The sequence below is a fragment of the Agelaius phoeniceus genome, chromosome 3 (genome assembly GCF_051311805.1).
Source record: "Agelaius phoeniceus isolate bAgePho1 chromosome 3, bAgePho1.hap1, whole genome shotgun sequence".
NCBI classification, from domain to species: Eukaryota; Metazoa; Chordata; class Aves; order Passeriformes; family Icteridae; genus Agelaius; species Agelaius phoeniceus.
Genome location: NC_135267.1, coordinates 83,373,493 through 83,398,151, shown reverse-complemented (window position 1 = coordinate 83,398,151; position 24,659 = coordinate 83,373,493). Strand labels below are relative to the sequence as shown.

The 24,659-nt window shown below is 42.8% G+C and overlaps 1 protein-coding gene across 1 annotated transcript in view; it reads left to right on the top strand.

Annotated features, from left to right (window-relative positions):
* The window catches only part of KIF26B (kinesin family member 26B), a 272,342-nt gene that overhangs the window by 229,921 nt on the left and 17,762 nt on the right, over nt 1-24,659 (top strand). The window contains exons 11-12 of the mRNA XM_054629924.2: nt 19,705-19,867; nt 20,976-24,408. Coding sequence (XP_054485899.2) covers nt 19,705-19,867; nt 20,976-24,408 — 3,596 coding nt within the window. The remainder of the gene's footprint in view (nt 1-19,704; nt 19,868-20,975; nt 24,409-24,659) is intronic.

Here is a 24,659-nt window from a genome sequence, read left to right as displayed (position 1 = left end):
CTCAAGAAGTTTATGCACAAACTTGCCACACAAATGGGGATTTGAGACTACTGAAGTGGCACAAGCAGGACTATTTTTTTCCCTCTTCAGTGTATATAAATAGTATTTGTGACTTAAGAATAGACATAACCTTTGCTTACATTTTCTGGGGAAATAGTTGAACATTTTTTCTTCAAACTCCTTCTTTTCTTGGACTCTCTTTAGACATCACCCTCTCAAAGGAGTGACAGGCCCTAGAAGCTTTTAAGAGAATTGTGGGGTTGTAAGTGGAGGGTACTTCAGCCAGTCTGCCTTATTGCTTCAAGAGTATTTGAATGACATTACAACTGCAAGATGTTTTTTAACTGAAGTTTTTGTTTTCATAACACATTTGAGAGTAAAGCAATGGAGATAATCCTCTGAAGATAAGCTCTTCAGATACAAGATTCTGCTGGATGATCAAAGTTTTTGGCTGGTGGTTGCCTCCAGGTCTATACACAATGAACAGATGTGGGTTTTTTAAAATATGCATTGACTTTTTAGATTTAAGCAGGCTGGTTAGAACTATCTTCTGAAATATGAAAATTACCTATCTTGTGCTGCAGGATGAACTTGTTCAATTAATTTTGTTTTTAAAATATTTTTTTGTAAGTGCCATCCAGGTGATATGCTTTCTAGCAATATCTGACAAGACTCATTAAAATTAATATCAAACAGCAGATTTAACTGTTTTATCTGCATTGTCTTTTAGCTTTGTTTTGCCTTATCATCCCATCAGAAAAAACTGTCCTACCTGCTGCATTTAAAATTACTACAATTTAAAATTATTTTCCAATGAGTTATTTTTGAGAGATGGTGGAATTTACTAATTGTTCTCTCCCCATTCCTTAGTTCATGCTCTTGGTCAGAAACAAAACCTCAATCTCTTTGAAAAATCAATGAAAAAATGCGTGTCCCCACTGTCAGAAATATCAGCCCTTGTGGCTCCCTTTGGTGCAGGTGGTTCCAGAGAGCAGCAGTGGTGGCTGTTTTGGGTGCTGTTACAAACATGGCTCAGCACAGGCACAGCAGAGAATGAAGGAGGGGGGCCCTTACAAGGTAAAAGCTGCTAAAGGCACCTCATCATCTCTGTGCAGGTGGGACCTGAATCTCCTTGGAGCAGTCTTTTAAGGATTGAACACAATTTTCATGTCTGCCTCCAGCTATAAATAGAGTAGCAGAATCTTTTGTGCTCCTAGACTGTGCTCCTTCTCCCTTGCAAACAACAGTTTTCACGGGCTCTGAGTGAAGTGCTTTTAAGTTACATGCCTGTGCAGGAGGATGGGAATTAGATGCAGTATCCATATCTGCTACACAGCTGGCATGCCAACATAACAAACAAAAATGGTTTCAAAGGTGTGGTGTTGGAGAAATAAATGCACTTTTTCAGAGAGAGAGTGTTCTGGGAGCTCTGTGTTCGCAGTCAGATCATGCCAACACGCACCTCTTGAATCCTGGACATCTCTCTCACATGTGGACATTGCTGTTGTCATGGATGGGGGACAGTTCTCATGTCACAGGCAACTGAGAGCAACTGCTGTAGTTGTAGTCGTTTGCATTGATGTATAAACTATGGGGGAGAGGAAGGGCTGGTGGGGGATCAAACCCGAATAAGACTTGACTCTGAAAATACATATGGAAGAGAACCTGTTGTTGCTCTACCACACTGTCCTCTGGTGAGGTCTGTAGAATACTCCTGGCTTTTTCAGCTAATGTTGATGCTGCTTACTGTGAAGTGGGTTTTACAGAAAAAGTGAGGGTGTGCTTTGGTAACTTTTAGAGCCTTTGCATCATAGAGAATACAAAATAAGACTGTTAAGCTGGTATCAGATTTTCTGTTCTCTTGTTAGGTGACTGCTGCCATTTTGGATGGCTATGTGCTGTGCAATGGTATTATAATCAGTGGCTTTTATTGATTTTGTGCTACTTGTGATTGCAGTCTGTTGGAGCTGAAAGCAGGACATGTTCCTTTGTGAGCTCCTTTGCCTGGAATCATTTATGTGTGTGTCAGATGTAAAAATCAAATGTTTTACACAAGTGGTAAAGTCCTGTGTGCCCATTTGCAAGTGCCATGTCTGTTCTCTTCACACCCATCTCACTGCAGGGAGCCTCATGGCCATGAGGATGTTGTTTGCAGAAGTCTCATGCTTCTCTCTGGAGCAATACCTGATTTTTTTAAGGAATCTGAGCATCACACTAATAGCATCACACTAAGGAATCTGAGTATCACACTAATCTGAGCATCACACTAAACACTTCTGATACCTGTTATGCTGTTCCTAAGCATATTCCTCCCATGGGAGACCAGAGAACAATACTTAACTGAAGAGAGTAAAAAAACCCCACCAGATCTTTTCAACAGGCAACGTTTAGATGTGGGCTATGAATAAAGAATGTTGCAGGCTGTGTATGAAATTACAGTTAACCTAATATTCAACTCTAACAGTAATAGTGTGGATATGTGAGAGTCATTTTTGCCAGAAATTACTGATCTATTTTATGCTTTAAAAAGCTGTGTTATCTCTCTATTGGAACTAAACTTAAATTCAGAACAAACATAACTTCTTAAAAATTTTGTGTTCATATTCATATGGATTTAAGTGTTACCAGGGTATTGTTTCACCTTAATTCATATCTCATAAATTAAAAATATCAAATGTTTTCTACTAATATCTAATCTGTAATGCATATTAGCTAATGAATTCTGTAGTCTCTGTGTACTATCCATTAATTGTGCCACTAACTGAGGCTTAATATAAGCTCATTTTTAAGACTCTGTAATTTGAAAGTACTTCATTTCGTCAGAAGCCCACTAAAAAATGTTACCAATGACTATGGTTATAAATATAAAGAGACTTATCTAAAAAAGAGTTAAGTATTCTATGATGACATTCTAAGTTATATGCTGCTCCTATTATCTTTCACTGCATTTTGCAATGCCTGAATGTGTGAGTAAATTCTCCTTGGTTAACCTCATAGTATGCAATAGGTCTATCTGTACAGTGCTTTTTCCTTCTGGCTCCTTTATTATAGTGAAGGAACATCTCCCAACCCTGTGGTCTGATTATGCTCATATTGAAACATTTCTGGCACTTAAATTTGAAAACCTTTGCATATTTATGTACAAAATATTCTTTTGGGAGATTTAAAAATCTGGGCAGAGTGGCAGATCTTCACTCCTCTTGCTGTGCAGGTTCCAAGAAGGGCAGTCATAAGGGATTTTTGCTCCTTCCTCAACAGGAAGAAAAAAATCTCTACTGCCATATTTAGGAAAAAAAGTCCAGTTTTTGGCATATTAAAGGCTTATTGTCTTGAGGTCAGGGCTGGATGAATGTTGAGAACATGCTCAGCATAATGTGCTCTGCCATTATCCAAGTTTTGAATTGCACAAGTACAGACCAGCAATGGATGTGTTTGAGTGGTTGTTTTAGAGACATCATTTGGGGTTTTTTAGGCATTAATGTGTGACCATGTCTATTTTTGACTCATTAAGCATTGGAACCAGTGAACATAGGAAACAATATTGGTATTGCTGGGTAAATATCACAGTCTTCAGAAAAGAAACTCCAGCCCAGTGAGACTGCAGGAGATGAGATAGCCCCTAAATGTGATCATGTTCTGCTTTTCAAATATTTCTGTCACTACTCTCAATTTTTTTATATTAGTTATTAAATATAGGACTTTTATATCCCATGATGCCCTTAATTAACACAAGTTTAGCAGAGTATGGATCAGACACCTTTCATACTTGATTCTACTTATATCTTTCCATCCATAATGTTCTATACTCATTAGCAAGTGGTAGGGTTATGAAACATAGTGTTCTTTTCCTTCTGCATCTCCAGTGTATCTCAGACATAACTTTGATTTTTCATAGAGTTCTGACTAATAACTGTGAAGTAGTCACTGTTGCAGCATCTTTAGTTTCTCAAATACTTCCATAATCTCAAGCAGGTGGGGGAGGAGGAGGCAGGAATAATTGTAAGCGCATTTCTGATTCTGGGACATTCCAGGAGCCCAGCCCCCCAAGGTTAAATCTTTTGGAGGCTTAAGTGGCAGCAGGCCTGCCTGACATCTCCACAAGGCACCGTGCACAGTGCTGTGACCCCGTCCCTGACAGACAGGTCCCTTCTCCTCGCAGCAGTCACATCCTTGGCAAGCCCCTGTTGCAGGAGAGCCACAGGAAATAGTGTCCTGACTGCAGTCTCAGTGACTGTGCTCCTAAACCTTCTCTCATACTATATATGATATTGTGGGGGAGATCAAGATGTGTGAAGCTTTCACCCTTTCCTGGTCTCCTTTGTATTTGCTAGGTCTGGAATGGAATGATATCTTCTGCTGTCCTAATTGATTAAATGGCATCTATCATAACATAAAGAGATCAAACAGAATCATTTTTTCCCCCGTGTTACCATTTAGAGCTCTCAATTCTTCACGGATCATTAGCATATAATTTGCAGATGAGCTGGCCAGTAGGTCCCTAAATAAAAATTAGTAAATTAGTAGGAAAGATTAGCTAGGAAAGCTAGACTGGTAATGAGCTGCTGCACTATAGTAATTTGATAGGTTTATAGTTCATATCTAGCCCTAATCAGTGCTAAGTGCGAGTTGTCAGCATTTGATAGCTAATTGGTGTTTCTTGGAATTACAGTGCAACAAAATCACTGAAATTAAAATAAAGCTTTTCTTTAGCTATGACAAGTTAAGGGTTAATTATAAATGTTTGGGTCAAATATACCTCTTAGCTACAGTATATGCAAATCAGCTGCACTGAAGGAAGGTTCATGGGCTGTCAAAACTTCTCTGGTCCCTTTTGGGTAATTATTATTTTTTTAAAATTGGTACAGTAGTGGCTTTGAAAACAGAAAAGGCCATTTAAGCCCTTTGCTACATATTTAATATGTCATACAACACACAAAAAAACCCTTAAACCTGAACTACTGAAGAATATTAACAATACAATGACAACTTGAACTCTCGTAGCAGTCCTTTTCTTAATGATTTTGTTTACTCTGTGTTCATTTTAGAACTGCTGTCCTCCCACAGAATTAATTGGATATAAAGTCATAACATGGATCTGAAAAATTATAAGGCAGGAATAATCTAAGCCACTTGATAGGCAAGACTTAAAAGCCTGGCTAACTTGACATGTGTGAGCTGAGATTTTTTTTCCTTGCATAGCTATAAATAGGTGGCTCTAATCACTCTCATAGTGCTAATACGGGAAATGTCCTGTCTGTCCTCAGGAGCTGGTGCTGGGAATGACTGCTATGCACAATGCTGTACTTCCAAACTGTGAACCCAGACAAACTCTGCGAGCAGAACTTTCTCTGACATGGGTGCTGTGAGAGAATTTTAGCTATCTCTTGAGAGGCTAAAGCATACATGGTCAGACAATGTCATTGCTAGTCATCCAAATACATTCTTTAATTGGCTGTTAAATTGACCATTTCCAATCAGATTTAATGCAGGCACAGGCCTTCAGATTTGAGGTCTGAACAAGACTCTTGAGACTGAAAGAGGGGTGGGGCAGAAGCAGGCTGGCCCATGAAGCTGTGATGACACTGCTCTGTTGCATGCTGGTTTGCCAGCCAGCTGAGCCAAATGCCAGCATCCAGCAAGGAGAGAGGACAGAGCTGCAACTGAAGGTGAGTTAGGTGGGATGTGGCAAGGTGGGATTGAAGGGACAGCTAAAGTACAGAAAATGGAGTAACACAGGACACAAACTCTGGAAACCAGCCTTCATTTCTTACTCCGTTCATAGAATAACTTCTTCATTTATCCAGATCCTCAATATTTGAAATGCAATTACATGAATGTATTTTCCTACTGGGTAAAATTCATATAGTCAGCAGACAAACTTCTCTGTAAATGACTTGCTCCTCAGTGTATGGAGGAGGAGGGGGAAAAGTAGAGCAAAGAGAGGATTTCAAATGAATTCCCTGCTAAATCATCTGAATTAAGTGATCAATTTTTGTTAGTGTAAGAGCTGCAAAAGTTAACACTGAGATGCTAAGAAAGTCTTGCTGCAACAATAATTTGGTATTATCACTCAGATGTGACAGGAACAAAAGAGGAAACCCTGAGTTGAAACTCACTTTAAAGTAAATGCATACAACAAACACTGCCTTCTCAGATGGTGAACCTTGAAATATCTTGACTGTTCCTAAGAGCAGGAAATCTGGAACAGATGTCCGTGCATTTAAATCCAACTTCCCTTTCAAGATGGGGATACATTGGGTACAATCTTCTGGATACAGCCCTCACCCTCTGTTCTATGCAGATATGGTACCTCATGTCTGGGTGAAAGAAATTTAATCTGTCTAGATATGAGTAAATGCCTGGATTGGTGTCCCCTGAGAATTTACTAGTTAAGCTGAAGAAGACAAGGAACAGTAAGATGTATCAAGTAGTGAAGACTGCAGAGACAACAGTAGCCAGCATGGAAGTGGGAGCTATCAAACTGGAGGGAAAGCTACTAGGAAAGTTCTTCAAGGACCAGTTTTAGGAGAGGTTTTATTTGGTGTTATCATCAGCAGCCTTGGCACAGCAGAGCAGGAGCTAATCATAGTGACTGCTTACACAAAGCTGAGAGCCATCATCTGTACAGAGGCAGATCAGAACCTCAGATTGAGCAGCTGTGGGACCTCAGGGGCTGCAGTAATACAAATGGCACAGATGCCAGGGATTGCCCTGATGGACTGCTGATAATTTCTGATGCAATCTGGGGGCTCATCAGCTAGAAAGGGGATGGGCTGTGTGCTGATTTAGGCATGTTGGCTGATGGTCACAGGTGTCCACAGCTAAACTGACAGTGACAAGGTAATGAAATCTGAGGAGATATTAGGAATGACAGCAGAAAAATAGTAATAGTTATGCAAGGGGCTAGCAGTTCCTCTCCTGGGTGCAGTGCTGGTCTCCCATATAGATGAAGGATGAATTGAGACTGAAGCAAGTACAATAAAGTCTGGCAAGGGGAGTTTTTCACATGAGAGAAAATGAAATAAATTTGTCTTGCATTCCCAAATAGAGTAAAGGGATAGAGAGCATGTGTATGTACATGTGGCCAGGAGCATTCCCATCCCTGGAGAGGGAGAGCAATGGAAACCAAAGAGCATAAGCAAATAGAAAAGAAGTTGGCATGCCACTACCGAATGGAAATGTGTGGGGGCAGTGTTAGAAAGCCATAATGTTTTTAAGGATGGGTTTTCTAAATGCTTAAGGAGGATTATATTGTTCTCTGTACTGGGTAGAGGCAGGAGCTAATAATTCAGTCTCTTGTCACCCCATGCATCACCTGTGCTTTGATGCTGTCCCATGGGGCTTAGGCTCACAGGACCAAGCAATGCATTTCTTTCCTCCTTCTCCCTCTGTGGCAGTTGTCCATGTGCTGTCTTTACCAGAATGACTGTCCTTCCTCTTGGCCTCTCTGTGTCTCCAGATGTATTGGCCAGGGTTGGGTTGATTGAATGCTGAGGAACTCTTTGCTGGTCCTTGGGAGGTCACAGCAGGCATGCAGAGGGGATGCAGGAAGGAGGCTGCAGAGTTGGGCCGTGAACCTTTAGAAGCCAATTCTAAGAACGTAAGAATGGCTGTACTGATTCAGGCCACATGTCCTTATAGCATCCTGTCTGGCTAAATTCAACAGCAGATGCCAAGGATGGAGTGTAAGGCTAAAATAAGTACTTTGCCAAAAAGTACTCAAGCCTCAACTATTTTCAGCTGTGGGAATTCCTCAGTATCAGCAGCGGCTTTGTAAACAGAAGTAGGACCTTCCAGGCACATTGTAAATGATTCCAGTCTGAGGCTTTTTAAAGACAGTTAAAGTTTGAAAGGATCTTTTTATGAAAAGCTGGTTCAGCTTACCTCTGAAATTTTGTTTTAGTGCTTCTTGGATTTTGAACAGTGAACTTTAGGAGAGGTCTTTTCTGTGATTTAAAACTAAATGCATACAAACTTCAGTATCGTATATTGCTTTCTGCCACTCACAACTCTGTTCTCGCTATCAGGCTTGTGGAGAGGCAGCTGTTAACATGGAAATATTCAAATTTATAGTTGTTTTTCTGAGCAGAATAGATATAATGGGCTCTAAAGCATGTCCTGGTTACCTCAGGTAAAACTGCAAGCAATTGTAATGACATTTGTTACTACAAATGTGACAATTGCTAACCAGCAAGTTTAAAAGAGTTCCTTTCCATTACTGTTGCAGGCTATGAGAAGATCTCAAAGTGTCAGATATACAAGAGCCTATTGAGAATCTTGTCTAATCAATGTTACTATTGTGGGCAAAATAAATAGAAGAATCCATTTAAAGGGGGAGTGAAAATTCAGTTAACGTGAAAAATGCATGTGCGTCATTTGAAATTTTAAATTGCTGCATGGATGAAGATAAATGTATTGAAGCAGCCTATCTCCAGGTGGGTTAAATAGCAAATATATACATTAAAAATATTTATATACCAATTTTGCTACTTTTACTTACAGTACATAGAACTTGCATAGCCTGGAGTCCCTCAGGTTTTATTTAGGTTCCTCAGTGAATGAAGTATGATGGAGTGTGAGAGATATAAAAGAATCAAACATTTAGTTTCCTTATGCCTATGTTTATAGATGACAGAATTCCCACTGCCTTGCACCAGCTGCTAGATTTGGTCCCGTGCTGCCAAAACTGTCATCATAAACCTGCCTGTGGTTCCACAGTTTAATTTCAATGCCATGTATTTGACGTCAGAAGGGACTGGTTTTGTCTTTGTCTCATGTATCCTGTCACTAAATCTATAAAAACCCAGTTCAGATGCTGATGAAGCTTATGGGAGCTTTTCTGGAGATTTCAGTGACAGCTGGGTTTGGACCACAGTGCCAGTGGATTTCAGTTAATAAAATCCTAATTTCTGGGGCTGGTTTGTGGACTTAACCAAAACACAGGCACAGGCAGGAAATTTTCATCTATGACCTTTATTTGCCATGCAAGTCACCATCATCACTGCTATTGCTCAGCCTGTCTCATCACATCTCTCAATCAGCCAATTGTGTGAGTAGCTCAGCCCATCTGTGGAAGAAAGTTTTGGCTGTCTGATAGCCATTCATGTTTATGTGAAAGGAGTTCTTGGTGTCTCTCCACTTCCTCACAAGGTCACCCCACCAGTATTGACTGATGGCAGTACAAATATAGAGGCCAAGGATTTGCAGGCCAGAGAATGCTCTGTTCATTAGATTCTGCAAGCATCATTGCACGTGTCTGAGAAACTTATTTTGACCCTTGACTAGTAAAGTAAATTGAGACCTTGAAGTGCAATTGGCTTTCAGTCCTAGGTTTTTAAAGAAATAGGTGTAATGGACAAAGTCACCTTTCTTACTCTTCTCTAAAGCAAATGGATGTGTAAAGTTAGATAGCTAAGTCCATACTTACCTATCTTACTTATCCTGATTTTTAGAAAGAGAGTTATGCATGTTGTCTAGGATCTTTACATAGTCCCTGTACATGCCAATACATTATTCTTAAATGGAAGCCGTGGGTTTTTAATTTGTAGTTTGGAGCTGAACAACTGAGGCCAGTGTGTGTCTGCTGGAAATGGGAGATGACACAAAAAAATCCTCCTTTTCAGAACTTGCTTCACCTGCTTAATTCCCCTCCTAATTAGCAGATTGCTTGGCTGCTGTAAAGTTCATCTTCCTTGACAATGGGCAGGGATTGCTTCTTTTAGCAGGTTTTAGCAGTTTCATGCATCTCTGTGAAGCAATTAGGAGCTTTATTTTCACTTCACTGCTTTACTTTGGGTTTTGGCAGTTTTTAATCAGGACCCAGTATCATGTAAGTGCTTTTTTTTTTTTTTTTTTTTTTTTTTTTTTTTTTTTTTTTTTTTTTTGCTGTTGATCTAAATGAACAGTTTTGTGAGCACCAGCATCAAGAACATAATGTTTCTAACAACTTGTCTCTCAGTCTGGCTCCAAAAAGGTGTAAATACTGGCCAAAAATATTCCTGTGTTTGGGAATTTCTCTCATCTATGTGCTTTCTCTGGTGTGCTCAAGAATGGAATTGAAAGCATTTGTCTCATTCTGTGGGAGCACAAATAAGATTTCTCTCCATCCACCCAGCTGTTAATCCTTCCAGCCTTTACAGAGACTTACTGTCTCCAAACTTTGCATATTATTTTCTCAAACCTTCTTTGAATTTGCCAAAAGCCTAGAAGTTTATTCCTGAAGGTGATAAGGCAACCTTGTGTGCAGGTGCAGAGGCAGTGTGAACTCTTGAGCCTAACTTTCTTTGGGGAATACGTCTAATGAGTGGTATAGATGAATTGTTTCATTTCCATATCATTAAGGACAACCAAAGTCTGCCTTTTTTTTCTTTTTTTTCCCCTTTCCACATGGGAGTATGTGCACTTTCACTGCCCTCTGCCATAATGCTGTGGCCTGAAGGCTCTAGGAGGTTGACATATAAAATGTTACCTATCAGAATGTGAAGTGTTTTGTGGAGTGACCTTCCCAGTTTCCTGGAGATGTTATCTATTTACACAAGGAGCAGTGCCAAGTGGAGTGGTTTCTAAAACTGAACAGCAGTCAATTTATTTTCAGGTACCACTCCATTTGGGATTGCAATTAAAATAACTAGAGCTGCTCTCCAGCACAGGAAACTGGGAAGGTCATGCTGCCAAATTGTTGGCATCTTGATGAAGGAGCATAAACTACTGCTGTCGCTACTGCAGATCAAATGAGCCTAAGCAGAATGAAGTAATTATGAATCCTCCCAAAAGATCATGAATATTCATGTATCAATTACAAACATTTGAAGTTAATTTTCGTTTGAGGAAATAACCCTGGCATTCTCCCCCTGGGTCCGTCTGAACGCGGGCACCCCTTGCAGCGAGGGGCAGGGCGCTGTTTCTCCGGCCGGGCCTCGCAGGGCGCGGAGCGCTCCGAGCGGCAGCCAGCTGTCCCCTCGCTGTCCCCGCTCCCAATTGCCACGGGGTAGGGCCGAAATGGTTCTGAGGCGCCTGGCGTGAGGGTGAGGAGGAGTCAGACCGCTCTGGCAGGCAGGTGCTTGTTGGCACCGAGAGGGAGCTGAGGGGCCGCTGCCCGGCCCTGCCCTCCCTGCCGCGGCTGCCCCCGGGAGCGGCTCCTCAGCGTGTGTGACCCCGGCCGTGGGACTGGCAGCAGCTCGGCCTCCTGACAGACAAGCGCTTTGCTTGGCCCCTTGGGTGCAGCGTGGAGAGCCTTGCTTTACTCTGCCCTCTGCCTTGGCCCTCAGGAGGCGGCGGGAGCTGGGGCAGCAGCGCTGGAAGGAAAGATGTTGAACAAAGGAGCGTGCTCTCTCTTCATGCTGATGCAGGGCTGGTGGAAATGCCCTCACTGGGTGTCTGCTCTGCTCCTGCTCAAATTAGCCACCCAGAGGGGCTGGTGTGAAGGTGCTTTCCAGAATGTGCCCTCAGCAGACCGTGAGGGAATGTTTCTGCACGTTTTTTCTTGCTGTGTGTTTCCCCCTATGACTGCCCTAGAGGCACAGGCACTGTTCAGCTGCTTTCCAGCCCTTCCCTTCCCTTCCCAGCACTCCTGCTGCACTGTCAGGGCACAGGCAGCCCGGAGCAGAGGCAGGCAGGCTCCTAAGCTGCTCCAGTTGCTATTCCATAGCAGCTATGTTGTCTTCTCATATAAAGCAACTAAAACATACAGATAAGCTGAGCCAAACTTGTGGTTGCCATAACGCTTCCAAGTAAGGGAGCCAAGGAAGGAGGGACATGGGGAGAGAAAGGACATTTCCCTTCACTTTATTAGCGTAGCTTGGTAGAAGTTAGCCTAGCCAAGTGCCAAGTCCCTAAATTCTTTAAAATCTGGATCATTATTGGTTTTAACTGCAGGATTTTTTTTTCTCCTGTAAATCACAGTCTACTTATTGAGCATGTTTCCTTAACAAGTGGTGCTGCTGATTTTGGGGAATCTGGCTTTAGATCTAACATAAGAGTTGCTGAGCCTAATTAGCTCCCTGGATTAATTGAGTTTGTGTTTTTCAGCTAGAATTTATGAGGAGTTGGCATTGTAATGAAACAGACCACTAGGATCCTTTTCCTTTTGCTTATCTCTGAGCTTTGTTTGGATGTTTTTAATGGCTACTTGTGAACGGTGTTTGTTTCTGTGCTGAGATTCGAAGTACAAAGGGGAGAGGGATCATTTTTTCCATTTTTAGTGTAGTCTTCTCTCTGAAATAATAACTGGCCCTCAGCAGAGCTGTGTTCCTAACCACCTCCTTTCTCCCACCCCATAACTTGCACTTACTGTGACTTTAAGCTACATCTGGATCTCTCAGCTCTCATTAGAGTAACATAATGAGCTCTGAGTAAGCATATATGTGTTCTGTTTGGTATTGCCAAAGTGCAAAGTACACCTGAATCAAACTACATAACATTCACAGGGCCGGGGAAAAGACTAAGAGGAACTTCTTTCTCTTATTGGTTGAATTATTTGAATGAATCTTGTGTGACTTCTGCTTCACTGCTGGCACAAGGCAGAAATAAGAAGATGGAGAAAATGTCTTTGTGTGTCTTCAGAGCTAGCATGGTGGTGCCCAGCTTAGAGCTGGGCTGGCACTGTCAGAAACCATGCACTCTTTAATGTGTAAAGGTAAAAGTGGAGTTGTGTGACAGTAACAGCTTTACTGGGAGACACTTCTATTGTGAGATCAGTCAGCAAAACCTTAAAAAAGTTAGGAACTTTTTTGTCATTCATGAATAACATACAATAACTTGTCAGTTTTGCAGACTGTTAAAGCTTCATCAGCTTTGGAGCAACTTTTATACAAAAGTCACAGCTCTTGAATGAGCCCCTTTTATGGTGAGAAGGGTATTTCCCTGACTCGTGGGAGAAGAAGCCAACTCCCATCTTGCTACAATCTCCTTTCAGGTGGTTGTAGAGAACAGTGAGATCTTCCCTCAGCCTCCTTTTCCTCACACCGAACAACTCCAGCTGCCACAGCCACTCCTCATTTGTGCTCCAGACCCTTCCCCAGCCTCATTGCTCTTCTCTGGACATGCTGAAGCACCTCAATGTCTTTCTTGCAGTGAGGAGCTCAAAACTGAACTCATTTGAGGTGCAGCCTCACTGATGGGTTTCTGTTCTTCTGTCATTGATGTGCTTTTCTGCCTTTGATAAAAAAGAAACAAAAGATGCTCTTTTGTGCATCTGCCACATCCTCATGTGTTGTCACAGGCACAGGAATTATGAAATTTTCTCTTAAAAGACAACAATTGCAGAGGGAATCCCCCTACATTTTATATAAATTTTGTACAATTTGAGTCCCATACTTGGCTACACCAACACTTTTCTCCTGCTCTTGACTTCTCAGCTGCTGTAGTGTCACATCCCCTCCAGGTGTGGCAGTTTCCTGGTACTGAACCTGAGCACAGTGTCCCCTCAGCGTAGTCCTTTCAGCTCTCCCTTCCCCTCTGCCATGAGCACAGAGTTCTGGGTTGTGCTAGTGCACCTCATACAAGACAACTAACTGCAGTGGCAGTGGAAATTTCCACTGTGCTTCATTTCCCCTTTAAGGCTAGTCAGTTTCCACCTGGAGCAAGTTCATTGTCTCCCCAATGCCTCATTTCACCAGGTGAAGAATTCCCCAGGTTAAAGGTCCAACACGTTACCCATCTTTCTTCAACTGCCTCGTTTTGTTCTGCAAACAAAGCCAGGCTTACATGGCTGAACCTCCGAGGGCTTTATCTCCCCACCTGGACTCATTTTGCCTGTGCCTACACACATTGCTCCCATTTCCTCTCTCTCAAAATTATTAACAGAAAGGAAAGACATAGCTAAAGAAACTACATTGGTTCATAGTGAACTCAGCTGTTACACACCTGTAACATCCGCTGTTGGGCTTGTGCTTTTTGAGCTATAAACTGTCCTTTGTAGAGATTATTCCCATGTAGTAGGAGCCAAAACCCAATATAGTCTTTATGTGGCTCCTTTGTAATGTAAACATTTATTGCTGTGAATAAAGCAGTGCATCAGCTCAAAGGAGCAGAGTTAAGACATTATGATCAAAAATGACTGTCATAGTTACTGAGATTTTTTTCCTTTGACATACCTCTATAAATAATTAGATTACAAGACACCTGAGGGCATACATCATCTGATGCTGTAACCATAACACCTGGAGGCAGTTGACAACTTTCTCCTTTTGGCCAAGTGCCTAGGAAGACACTAAGGTATATGATTAATAGAGAGCACAAACACACTGTCTTACACTTCCTAAAGCTTAGCTGTACTATTGTCTAGACTCCCTTGTGGAATGTTATTATTCCTATTTCTGATGGTACTGCTGTTGTCATTGAATAGCCAAAATCTACATAGTAGTGGGGTGACAGGAAGGGGAAAACAAAGAAAACGTTTGTTATTAAGGGGGGGGGGGGCAGATGCAGGAAAGAAAACAAAGTATATAATACAATTGGGTAAATAATTCCACAGAAAAATCATTATTCCAACACTTCAGCTGGATCTTCCTCTCCAGTATTGCCTCCTTTTTGTGAAACAATTCTGTGTTTGTGTCTCCCATACACAGAATAAAATTCTGGGCAAGAAAAATTCCTATGAATTTCCTGAGCACAATATTTATTCTTATTGCTTCATTTTCTATTCATGAATTCTATTTTGCAGCCCTACACAAAAGCAATTACCGTTTGCCTCTTTTCTATGTAGCTCACTTTGAACACACAGATTTTCTTAAAGCTGGAGGACCTGGCAGAGAAAGATCCAGGAAGGCACTGACCATTCTCTGCCCTTCACTTGGCAGCATGATACTGCAGCCATGCCAAATTATGGCCATGTTTTGGGATTTCTTCTGCTGGGTGTCAGTGAACACCTGTGGGGGGAACTTGAGGGGGGAGAGAGGCTTTGGAGGGCAGGCAGATAGAGTGGAAGATGTTAATGGGAGGAAGAGGGGGAGAAAAGAGGAATTTAATATTGGAAGAGCGTCTAGCAGTGATGCTGGAGAATGGCAAAGTCTGGTGTAGCTGCTTAGACTACTGCAGGATGAAACTGAGCTCTGCCAGGCTGTTTTGGGGAGGAACTGGGGTATGGGAACAAGAACAAGCAAAAAGGTTAAATGAGGAAAGCCCAGGATAGACTCTGATAGAAGATTGTAGGATTGTAGGTCTGATCAGAGAAGAGCATGTCAAAAACGATATGAACATACGAGAGCACAGCTTTTCTGCAGTGCACGAAAGGAGTGTGTTACTCCCAAATCTTAGTGTTTTTCTACAGGTAGCAAATGTTAGAAAACGCCCTGGTGAATTGTAAGTCATGTTCTCCTTCTCTACTGCTTGTCCAAACAAAAGGTGTCAGCCAGCTGCTGCTGCCAGCTAGTTTGGAAACTGAGGCTGTTTTATACACAGGAATGTTCCAAGCCTGCTGATGTCTCATTGAAGTGTAACCACAAATCTACATGAAATTACACAAAACACATATAAGAAGTGCATTTATATTCTAAAATCAATTGCTATAGGGTCAGGAAATGTCAAAATTAATGGGCTATGTATATTGTGTTGTCCTTTCAGGGCTCTCCTTCCATCCCAAAATATCATCTTTTTTCAAGGCAGATAAAGGACCTGCTTTAGACATGAATCAGGACTGTATGGTGATGTGGTCATTGCCACTAAACATGGAGGATGGGATGGAGGAGTGTGGAAGAGAAGGGAGATATGCAAGGACCAATACCACCTTCAGATTGGTTCTGACAATGTGTTCCTAAAATTTTTAGATGGGCTACTAATTTTATTTTCCTTCTTTTTGGGGTATCCTGATTTGAGAACCAGCTGCCCCATTTGCTGCTGAAGATAAGTCAAAGTTAGCTGTACTTTGAATATGAAGACTGTGTAATGATCAATACTCTGAAAGATCTGTGCTTCACACCAAACACCTATACTTAATGAAGTCTTCAATGTTTCAGGTATTATCAGAGGAATATATGCCTCACCTCAGGGGCATTCATCAGATACTGCATTGATGAGCTCCACAGGGAAAAGAAAAAATTATAAAGAGCCTTTGAAGGAATTGGTCATTCAGTATTCAGAGCAGAGTTTTTATAGTTCTAACAGTAAATAAGGCATAAATCCATGCATTGCAAGGCAAGGATTTAAAGAAAGATTATATAACTTATGGTTCAGTGAGCACTGTTTATTCTGTGCAGGGTTTGAGGAAGGGCTCTAGTGGAAAAATAGCATCCAGTCACAAAATTAAAGACTGACTAAATGTACATGGGCAAGTGGGATTTATGCAGTGTCTAAGGACACGTATCATGGTATTACATGCTTCATTCTTCAATGCAAGATTCTGTGTTGTTTGAAGTTGAGTATAATTAATCATTCATGTGGAAGGGAAATACAGATGTGTATAAGAGGAGCATGAAGATGTACACCTTTCTTTCTTACTGAAAGGAAGATGTACATCTGAATGAACCGAGGCTTTCTGCCTGGCAGTCTGCACCTCTGTACCGTACCTGCTGACAAACATTGCAGAGACACCTGAGTTTAGTCTCCTGCACACAGGGCTCTTGCCTCTGGACTTTTCCAGGGGTACAGATTTGCATACTTTATTTTTGTTTTTTACCTGTGTGGGATATATATGAATAATATTTAGTAGCTTTTCTTCTGTAGCCATGATTGTCTAGAAGCTAGGCAAGAAAAAGTTTACAAGTAAAGGTAATGTATTTTATTAGAACAAGTGATGTAGTTAGAAAAAAATGAGGTGACTTTGAAGTGCTGAAAAGACTGTAGAATTGACTTACTGATATACAGGCTTTGGAGTTTGAAATGTGGTATCCTCACCCCACCTTCAATTTCATATGCATTTTGTATCCCCATAATCATGATGGTTTAGGATAAATTTCCTAAACTATAAAAACATTAGTGGATGGGATAGAAATACATTTAAAATTAAGACAGGTATATAAAATGGAGTCATTGTGCTGCTCTGACCTATAATTTTTATTACTTTTGGAGCAGAATACAAATAGACCATTAGCATTCCTGAAGTTCTCTTATTTTCCATGAAGACATTGATGCATTTCACTCTGCTGCCATAAGAAATCTGCTAGCCAGCCTCTGCTTAACACAGTGAGCAACATACACCTGGGAGCAGCAGACTCTGTAACTTTCTTCAAAATTTCCTGTGTCTTGTTTAGATTGCAGAGCCAAAGGTTCCACAGAGGTCTTGCTTATCAAAGCCTTTCCAATGCAGAAGTGCAGACCTCTTTGTAAAACTTCTGCTTTCACAGGAAATTTTGCATTTTCAGATAACAGATCACAAATGGCCTAATGAAATAATTCATAGCCTTTCATTTTTTTCAGGCAGAAGTACCATGCCAGCACTCATAAGAACAAAGCATCTACTTTGTGTCTCACACTGACTGCCAAGCAGATTTCAGTGAGAAATCCAGAATGTTTTACCAATATTTTAATTGAAGAGGATAGAGTGAGTTAAAAATTAGGCCACACATTTTTGTGTCTTACATTCTCTTCTATTTTCTTTCTTTCTTTCCTTCAGAAGTTACTAGGTGAGAGTTATTGTGAGAGGTCAGTGAACCCTGAACAGCTGAACTTGTCTTATAACAATATACAGATTTGACAAAAATCTTTGTTTAGTAGCTTTCTCCCTCTTTATGTTATCTTTCAGTACAGCACAGTAGTGATGTGAGGCCAGTGATTTTTTCTGGGTACAAGGTGAAGTTGAGAGTCAAGATGTAGCCTGTGCTGAATGAACAAACTCTGAAATTAGAAATCAGTGCTAGCTGGGCTTTTTACTGCTAGATTCATGCTTTAATCCTTAACAAATCTGCCTTTTACTTCCCATCCATGTCAGAGGATGAATTATAAATAGATATTTCTTCAGTATTGTTATTCTTCTTGCAAATGGGTATTTCAGTACAAGGCAGATGGCACAGATTATTTTATATTCCTAAGGCATGAATCTCTAGGAGAGCCACACCTCAGTGCTGATGCTGGCTGCATGGATTATGCATTCTCAGGAGACCAACATGTCTAGAATGTATTCTTTTGCACTTTCCCCTGTTGTCTCATGTTTTGCTATGATAGAAGCACTGGCAAATGAAAGGCTTGTTATTGATTTCTGTGGAGATGTTAATAATTTCTGTGTTACTCTGCACTGCAGTGACAGTAACTGATGTACAAAATTTGACATCTTAATTATTCCGTGATGGAAAAGAGGGACACTAACCTGAGACACAGCAGCCTATTACCTCTGGATCTGTGGATTCAAAGCAGCCTTAGGTCACAAGTGAAATGAGTGAGGCTGTCTCAGTATAGTCTTTATGGATGTTTGTTTGCTTCTCAAAGACACTAGATGTGTCTTCAGTGTGTCTGGAGCAGATGGAAGCAGAAATCCTGAAACAAAAAAAAGTTTTATTTTCAGTATTTCTAGTCCAGCTGAAATTGCAAGTATTAGAAGCCTCAGGAAATGAGAACCCTCCAGAGGTATTGCATCAAAATATGTTGTTGTTAATTCAATGCCCAAATGTTGTTGTTAATTCAATCAAAAAGAGAGGTCCAAGGGTTTTGGTGTTTGCCCATCGGTTCCATTCAGTACGCACAGCTTCAGTTCCCAGCAGCTGCAGCTTTATGCAGTGTTCCTGTGAGCTGGAAATCTCAAGTGAGTGAACAAGGACACACATGCACCATAGGTCATTTGCAGATATTTAACAGTGAGCCCCAAAAATCTGATCCGTAGCCACTGACGGTATCACCATCATTACAACAGCGAATGCAGTTCCTTTAGTGACAGATAAATATCAGGCTGTTGCTGTCTTTGTTTCCAGCTGAATGTAATCATCATCTACAACCTTTAGCATAGGGGAGACACTCTTCAAGACAATGCCATTTCCCAAATAACCATCCAACTGACTTTACACCACAGTGCTAAAGGTCTCTTTAAAAATTATATATTGTGTATTTCTGACTATAGGATTAGATGACCACCTCAAAAGTATTATATATGCATCATTATTCTGTTAAAATTCATATTCTCAGTCCAGTCACACACAGCTCCACAATAAGGCATCAGCATTTCAAAAGCTGTCTGAGACTGAACAATAGAGTAAATGGCAAGAACAGAAAATTTGATTTCTGCCTCAGTGAGAGAAAAGATCTAATATGAAAGAACAATTGTGTGAAGTTTGAAGGCTTGATTGGTTTGTATTTTACCAGCATCATCCAAAATTGACTTCAGTGGCTTAACTGTTACTAATACTGAGTTACCCAGTGCCCTATAAGGCAACAGAAAATTGTGTTCTGTAATCTAATCCAGTACCCTCTTGTCCTCCAGAGCTGGGCCAGAGTTTGTCTGGGCACTGTGCACTTCAGAAGAGCAGCAGTTTGATGTTTGCTGCTGTGGCTTCTTAACGGCCTCCAGTGCTGGTCTGCATCTCTCTGTTGGCAATGGTAACAATGGAGAAGGACTGAGATGAAAAGGAGTCAGAAAAGGGGAAGTGGGAAAAGGAGTTTGAATTGTAGTCCAGGATCTTTTAGCATGCTCAGCTGCACAACATAGTGCAAACTTAAGGAAAAAAACTAATTAGGATTCCATTAAAAAGAGGAGAAAAAATCTTGCCAAGACCCAAGTTCCATCATGATGGCCAAAGCGAAACCTTGCTGGCTAATGTAGCCTTAATTCACTTTATTTTGCAGAGACAGCAAGCTGACCATGTTGCTCCGAGAGTCCTTGGGGAATATGAACTGCCGCACCACGATGATAGCTCACATTTCAGCCGCCGCGGGCAACTACGCTGAGACGCTCTCCACCATCCAGATCGCCTCAAGGGTCCTCAGGATGAAGAAAAAGAAAACTAAGGTAAGACAATGTGGAACTCACTTCTTATAATGATGGAGGAAGGAGGAAGAAGGGTCCTTAACTGGGTAAAGCAGCGTGTAACCAAATCAGTAATCAGTTCCAAAGTGTATGGATGTATGTACCCAGTCCTAGGCAAGTGTCAGAGTGCAATATCAGAGGGGTAAATGCTTCAGCTTCAGAGACACAGGAGTAAGTTCGGACACATCTGTTGTAGCAGGTTTGTAAGCTGACCTTGTTTAATAATATTGCTGTCAGGGAGCATTTATTTTCCTTTATACTCTTAGTGCTAATGAAATAATGAGTGAAACTGCTGTAGAGTTAAAGAAAATTGGAATTAATTAAGAATTAGATTCTCTATGATTCTCAGAGAGAGTAGAAGCAAAATAAAGGCAGAACTATTGTGTCCAAGGCCATTGACCACCTTTTTATTCCTATTGCTTCTAAATATAGGTGATAGGTTTTCCATGTAGAGTGAAGAAGGACTATATCCATTTTCATGTTAGAGAATTCTGGTTACTTCCGTGCAACTTGTGGTGTGAATTGGACAGAATGAGTGAATTTTATGCATTTAATTTTAATTGGCTGACTGACAAAAGCTTTTTTTGTCAATTGATTGAAGAGACACAAATGAAGGGTTCAGTCCTCGCACCATCAGAGCACTGTGTCTCCAGAGACCTCTGAGTGCACATTATACAATTCCACACACTGGTAATAATGGGGTCATATGTAATCAGTTTTCTTGTTCCTTTCAAATACACAAATGTACACGCACACACAAAATCAGCAAAGCCTTTGCCAAATACCCAATATCTTTGGCCAGGCTCAGTTAAGGGAGGTATCTCAATCCATATTTTTAGTACATTTTTTTGAAGTCTTATGATTTTGAGAGGGACTCAGAGCTGGGGCTTTGGGTACTCCATTGAACATAGCTATGGGTTTGCTCCAGGGCTGTGGATAAGAAGTTTCAGAGCTTTGTGCCTTAGTTTAGAGATCTCCCAGTTCATATGTGACCATGATTTTTTTGTGTATGTCATTTGTGCAAGGAGCAGCTTGCAATGTTGAAATGTCATAGATATGTCTCCCTCTCCCTCTTTCTCTCACGTTGCAGTACACATCAAGTTCTTCTGGAGGAGAGAGCTCTTGTGAGGAGGGCCGGATGCGGAGGCCAACCCAGCTGAGGCCTTTCCATTCTAGAAACACTGTGGACCCAGACTTCCCTATTTTGCATTTATCAAGTGATCCTGATTATTCATCCAGCAGTGAGCAGTCGTGTGACACGGTGATTTATGTTGGCCCCAATGGCACTGCCCTCTCTGACAAGGAACTGACAGATAACGAGGGTCCCCCTGACTTTGTTCCCATTGTTCCTGCTCTGCAAAAGACCAAAAATGAGGGCAGGTTGGAGGAAGTTAGTGAATCAGGGCCCAGCACATCTGAAAGAGACTGCCTGAAGTGCAACACCTTTGCAGAGCTCCAGGAGAGACTGGATTGCATAGATGGCAGTGAAGAGACCGACAAATTTCCCTTTGAAGAGATGCCTGCTCAATTTAGCTCAGACCAGATGTCTAAGTGTGCTGTCTCAAGCCAGCTGGCAGAGCTTAGCCACTTACCAGAGTCAGATAAGGAAGATACGATGCCAGAATGTCAGCATCCTGATAGAGAGGCCAAGGAAAATACAAATACAACACCCAGCAAAACTAGGAGAAATCACTCCCCTGTTCCTTCTGGAGCTCTTACCAATCTTTCAACTCCTTCTTCTCCCAGGAGTGTAACAGGCAGCTCTAGCAAAGAGCTTACCTCTTGTCAGTTAGCACACAGCACCAGCTTGCAGAGCAGCAGAGAAGGGCTCAACACCTCTGGATTTGTGGAAGGCAAACCTCGGCCAATGGGTTCCCCCCGGCTTGGCATTGCAAGCCTCTCAAAGACATCTGAGTATAAGCCACCAACTTCTCCTTCCCAGAGGTGCAAGGTCTACACACAGAAAGGAGTCCTGCCCAGCTCCACTCCCCCACCAGCTCCCCTGAGTAAGGATGCTGCCATGACATCTACTGAATCTTTATTACAGCCAGAAATCCGGACCCCACCTGTAGGCATGAGCCCTCAGATTATGAAAAAGTCAGTGTCATCCAACAATGGGGATTTTGAAGAGACCGTTCTCAATGAAGATGGGCAACAAAGCATTTCTCCAGAATCCAAGAAAGAGATTCTGAGCACAACCATGGTGACTGTGCAGCAGCCATTGGAGCTGAATGGAGAGGATGAGCTTGTGTTCACCCTTGTGGAAGAGCTGACCATTAGTGGTGTCCTTGACAATGGGCGCCCGACCAGTATCATCAGTTTTAACAGTGACTGCTCCGTGCAGGCTTTGGCCTCTGGCTCTAGGCCAGTCAGTATTATCAGTAGTATCTCTGAAGATCTTGAGTGTTACTCCAGTGCAGCTCCTGTGTCTGAAGTCAGCATCACACAGTTCCTTCCTCTTCCAAAGCTGAGTCTGGATGACAAACCCCAAGACGATGGCAGCAGACGCTCATCCATCAGCTCGTGGTTGAGCGAAATGAGCACGGGCAGTGACGGTGAACAGTCGTGCCACAGCTTCATAGCCCAGGCGTGCTATGGGCACGGGGAAGCTATGGCAGAACCCCCTGTCTCCGAGTTTGCAAGCACCATACAAAGTGCCAGCATGATTTGTGTTAGTGACAAACAGAAGTCAGTGACTGACAACATGCTTATAATGTCGGAAATGGGGGAGGAAGCTTTTGGCAAAGTGCCACCCATCAAAGGCTGTAAAATATCAGCTCTAGGCAAAACTACTGTCACAATCAAAAACACAGCAAGTCTCAGCAGCTGTGAGGGCTACATCCCAATGAAGACAAACATTACCGTGTATCCATGTATTGCTGTTAATTCCTTCAAAGCCCAAGATGCTGATGATGCTGTACCGGCTGTAACTGCAGACCCAAAAGCTGTTCATCCCCATGATGGGAAAGAATCCATTGCTAAGAAGCTTATCAAATTTGAAGACCCTTGGTTGAAGAGAGAAGAAGATGTTAAAAAGGACAGCTCAGGGAGCAGTGATGGGCCAAGGCCTGATACAGTCACGGTTTCAGCCAAGCCTGAGCACAGCACAAAACAGTCCTCTGTGGACAGGTTTAGCACCAGCAGTGGGGACACCTCTATTTCCCCAGGATCTGACAGTCTAAAAAGGATTGTGGATGGGTGTGAGGTGGCAGCATCCAGCTCTGCAACCCAAAGCCCTGTTCATTCCAGTGATGGCTTGAAGAATTGTAGCCTCCCTCGAGGGCTCCCAAAGGCGAGCAAGGTGGAGGAATCTGACAGCCATCTCCATCCTACTTTTACTGACAGCAGTGGAGTCAATTCTCCTGCCCTCCCCCAGTTTTCTAAGGCTAGTCTTGACAAGAAAATGGCCTCTCCCAAACACTGCATACTCACTCGCCCCAAAGGGACCCCTCCTCTGCCACCTGTGAGAAAGTCAAGCTTGGATCAGAAGAACAGAGCCAGCCCCCAGCACAGTGCAGCCAACAGCACCACGAGCAGTCCCTCTAGCCAGCCTGTGTCCTTCCTGGCCAGCTTCCCTGAGGAGCAGAATGCCAAACTAAAAGGCCCTGGCATAGACAGCAGCATCAACAACAGCAGCAGCAAGCTCTTCAGTGCCAAACTGGAGCAGCTTGCCAGCAGGACCAACTCCCTAGGGAGGTCCACAGGAAGCCACTATGAGTGTTTGTCGCTGGAAAGAGCAGAAAGTCTGTCCTCTGTGAGCTCCAAAATGAGCCCTGGCAGAGACACCACCATGCCTAGGGCTGGAAGGAGCCTCAGCCGCAGTGCCATGTCCTCACCCACCAACTCGGGCCTCTCCCAGTCGGCAGGTGCCTCCCCAAAAGCCAGCCAGTCAAAGATCTCTGCTGTCAGCAAGCTCCTGCTGGCAAGTCCCAAGGCCCGCAGCCTCTCTGCCTCTGCCACCAAAACGCTCAGCTTCTCCACCAAGTCTCTGCCTCAGTCTGTGGGGCAGAGCTCCAGTTTGCCCCCAAGTGGGAAGAACATGTCCTGGTCAATGCAGTCCCTCAGCAGAAGCCGGGGCTCCAGCCTTGCTTCCAAATTGCCCCTTCGAGCTGTCAATGGGCGGATTTCAGAGCTGCTCCAAGGGAGCACCAGTGCCAGAGGCGTTCAGCTGCCGGGAAGCCTGGAGACAGACGAGCGTGGGGGCCTTCCTGGAGATGAGAAGCCAGCTGTTCACATGCTGCCTTCACCCTACAGCAAGATCACCCCTCCTCGGAAACCTCACCGCTGCAGCAGCGGCCACGGCAGCGACAACAGCAGCGTCCTGAGCGGGGAGCTGCCCCCTGCCATGGGGAAAACAGCCCTCTTCTACCACAGTGGGGGCAGCAGTGGCTACGAGAGCATGATGAGGGACAGCGAGGCGACGGGGAGCGCCTCCTCAGCGCAGGACTCCATGAGCGAGAACAGCAGCTCTGCCAGCGGCAGGTGCCGCAGCCTCAAAACCCCAAAGAAACGACTGAATGCAGGTAAGCTTGTAGTGGTGGGAAAGAGGAACGCAGACCAAAGCAGAGTAGTACTCAGGGGTAGGCTGGTCCTAAGGGTGAGCTAGTTAAATACCAGTTCCACCTCTTAGCTGAGAAGCAAGGGCATGGTAGGTATCCGAGGCTCTGCCTTTTGCCTTTTTTCCTTTTGGTACATTCACTAATCCTGTCTAGTTGTATTGACTTTGCTGTGGAGTCTCTTCCTGACCTCTTTCACTTTGGTTTGCTTCAAATGA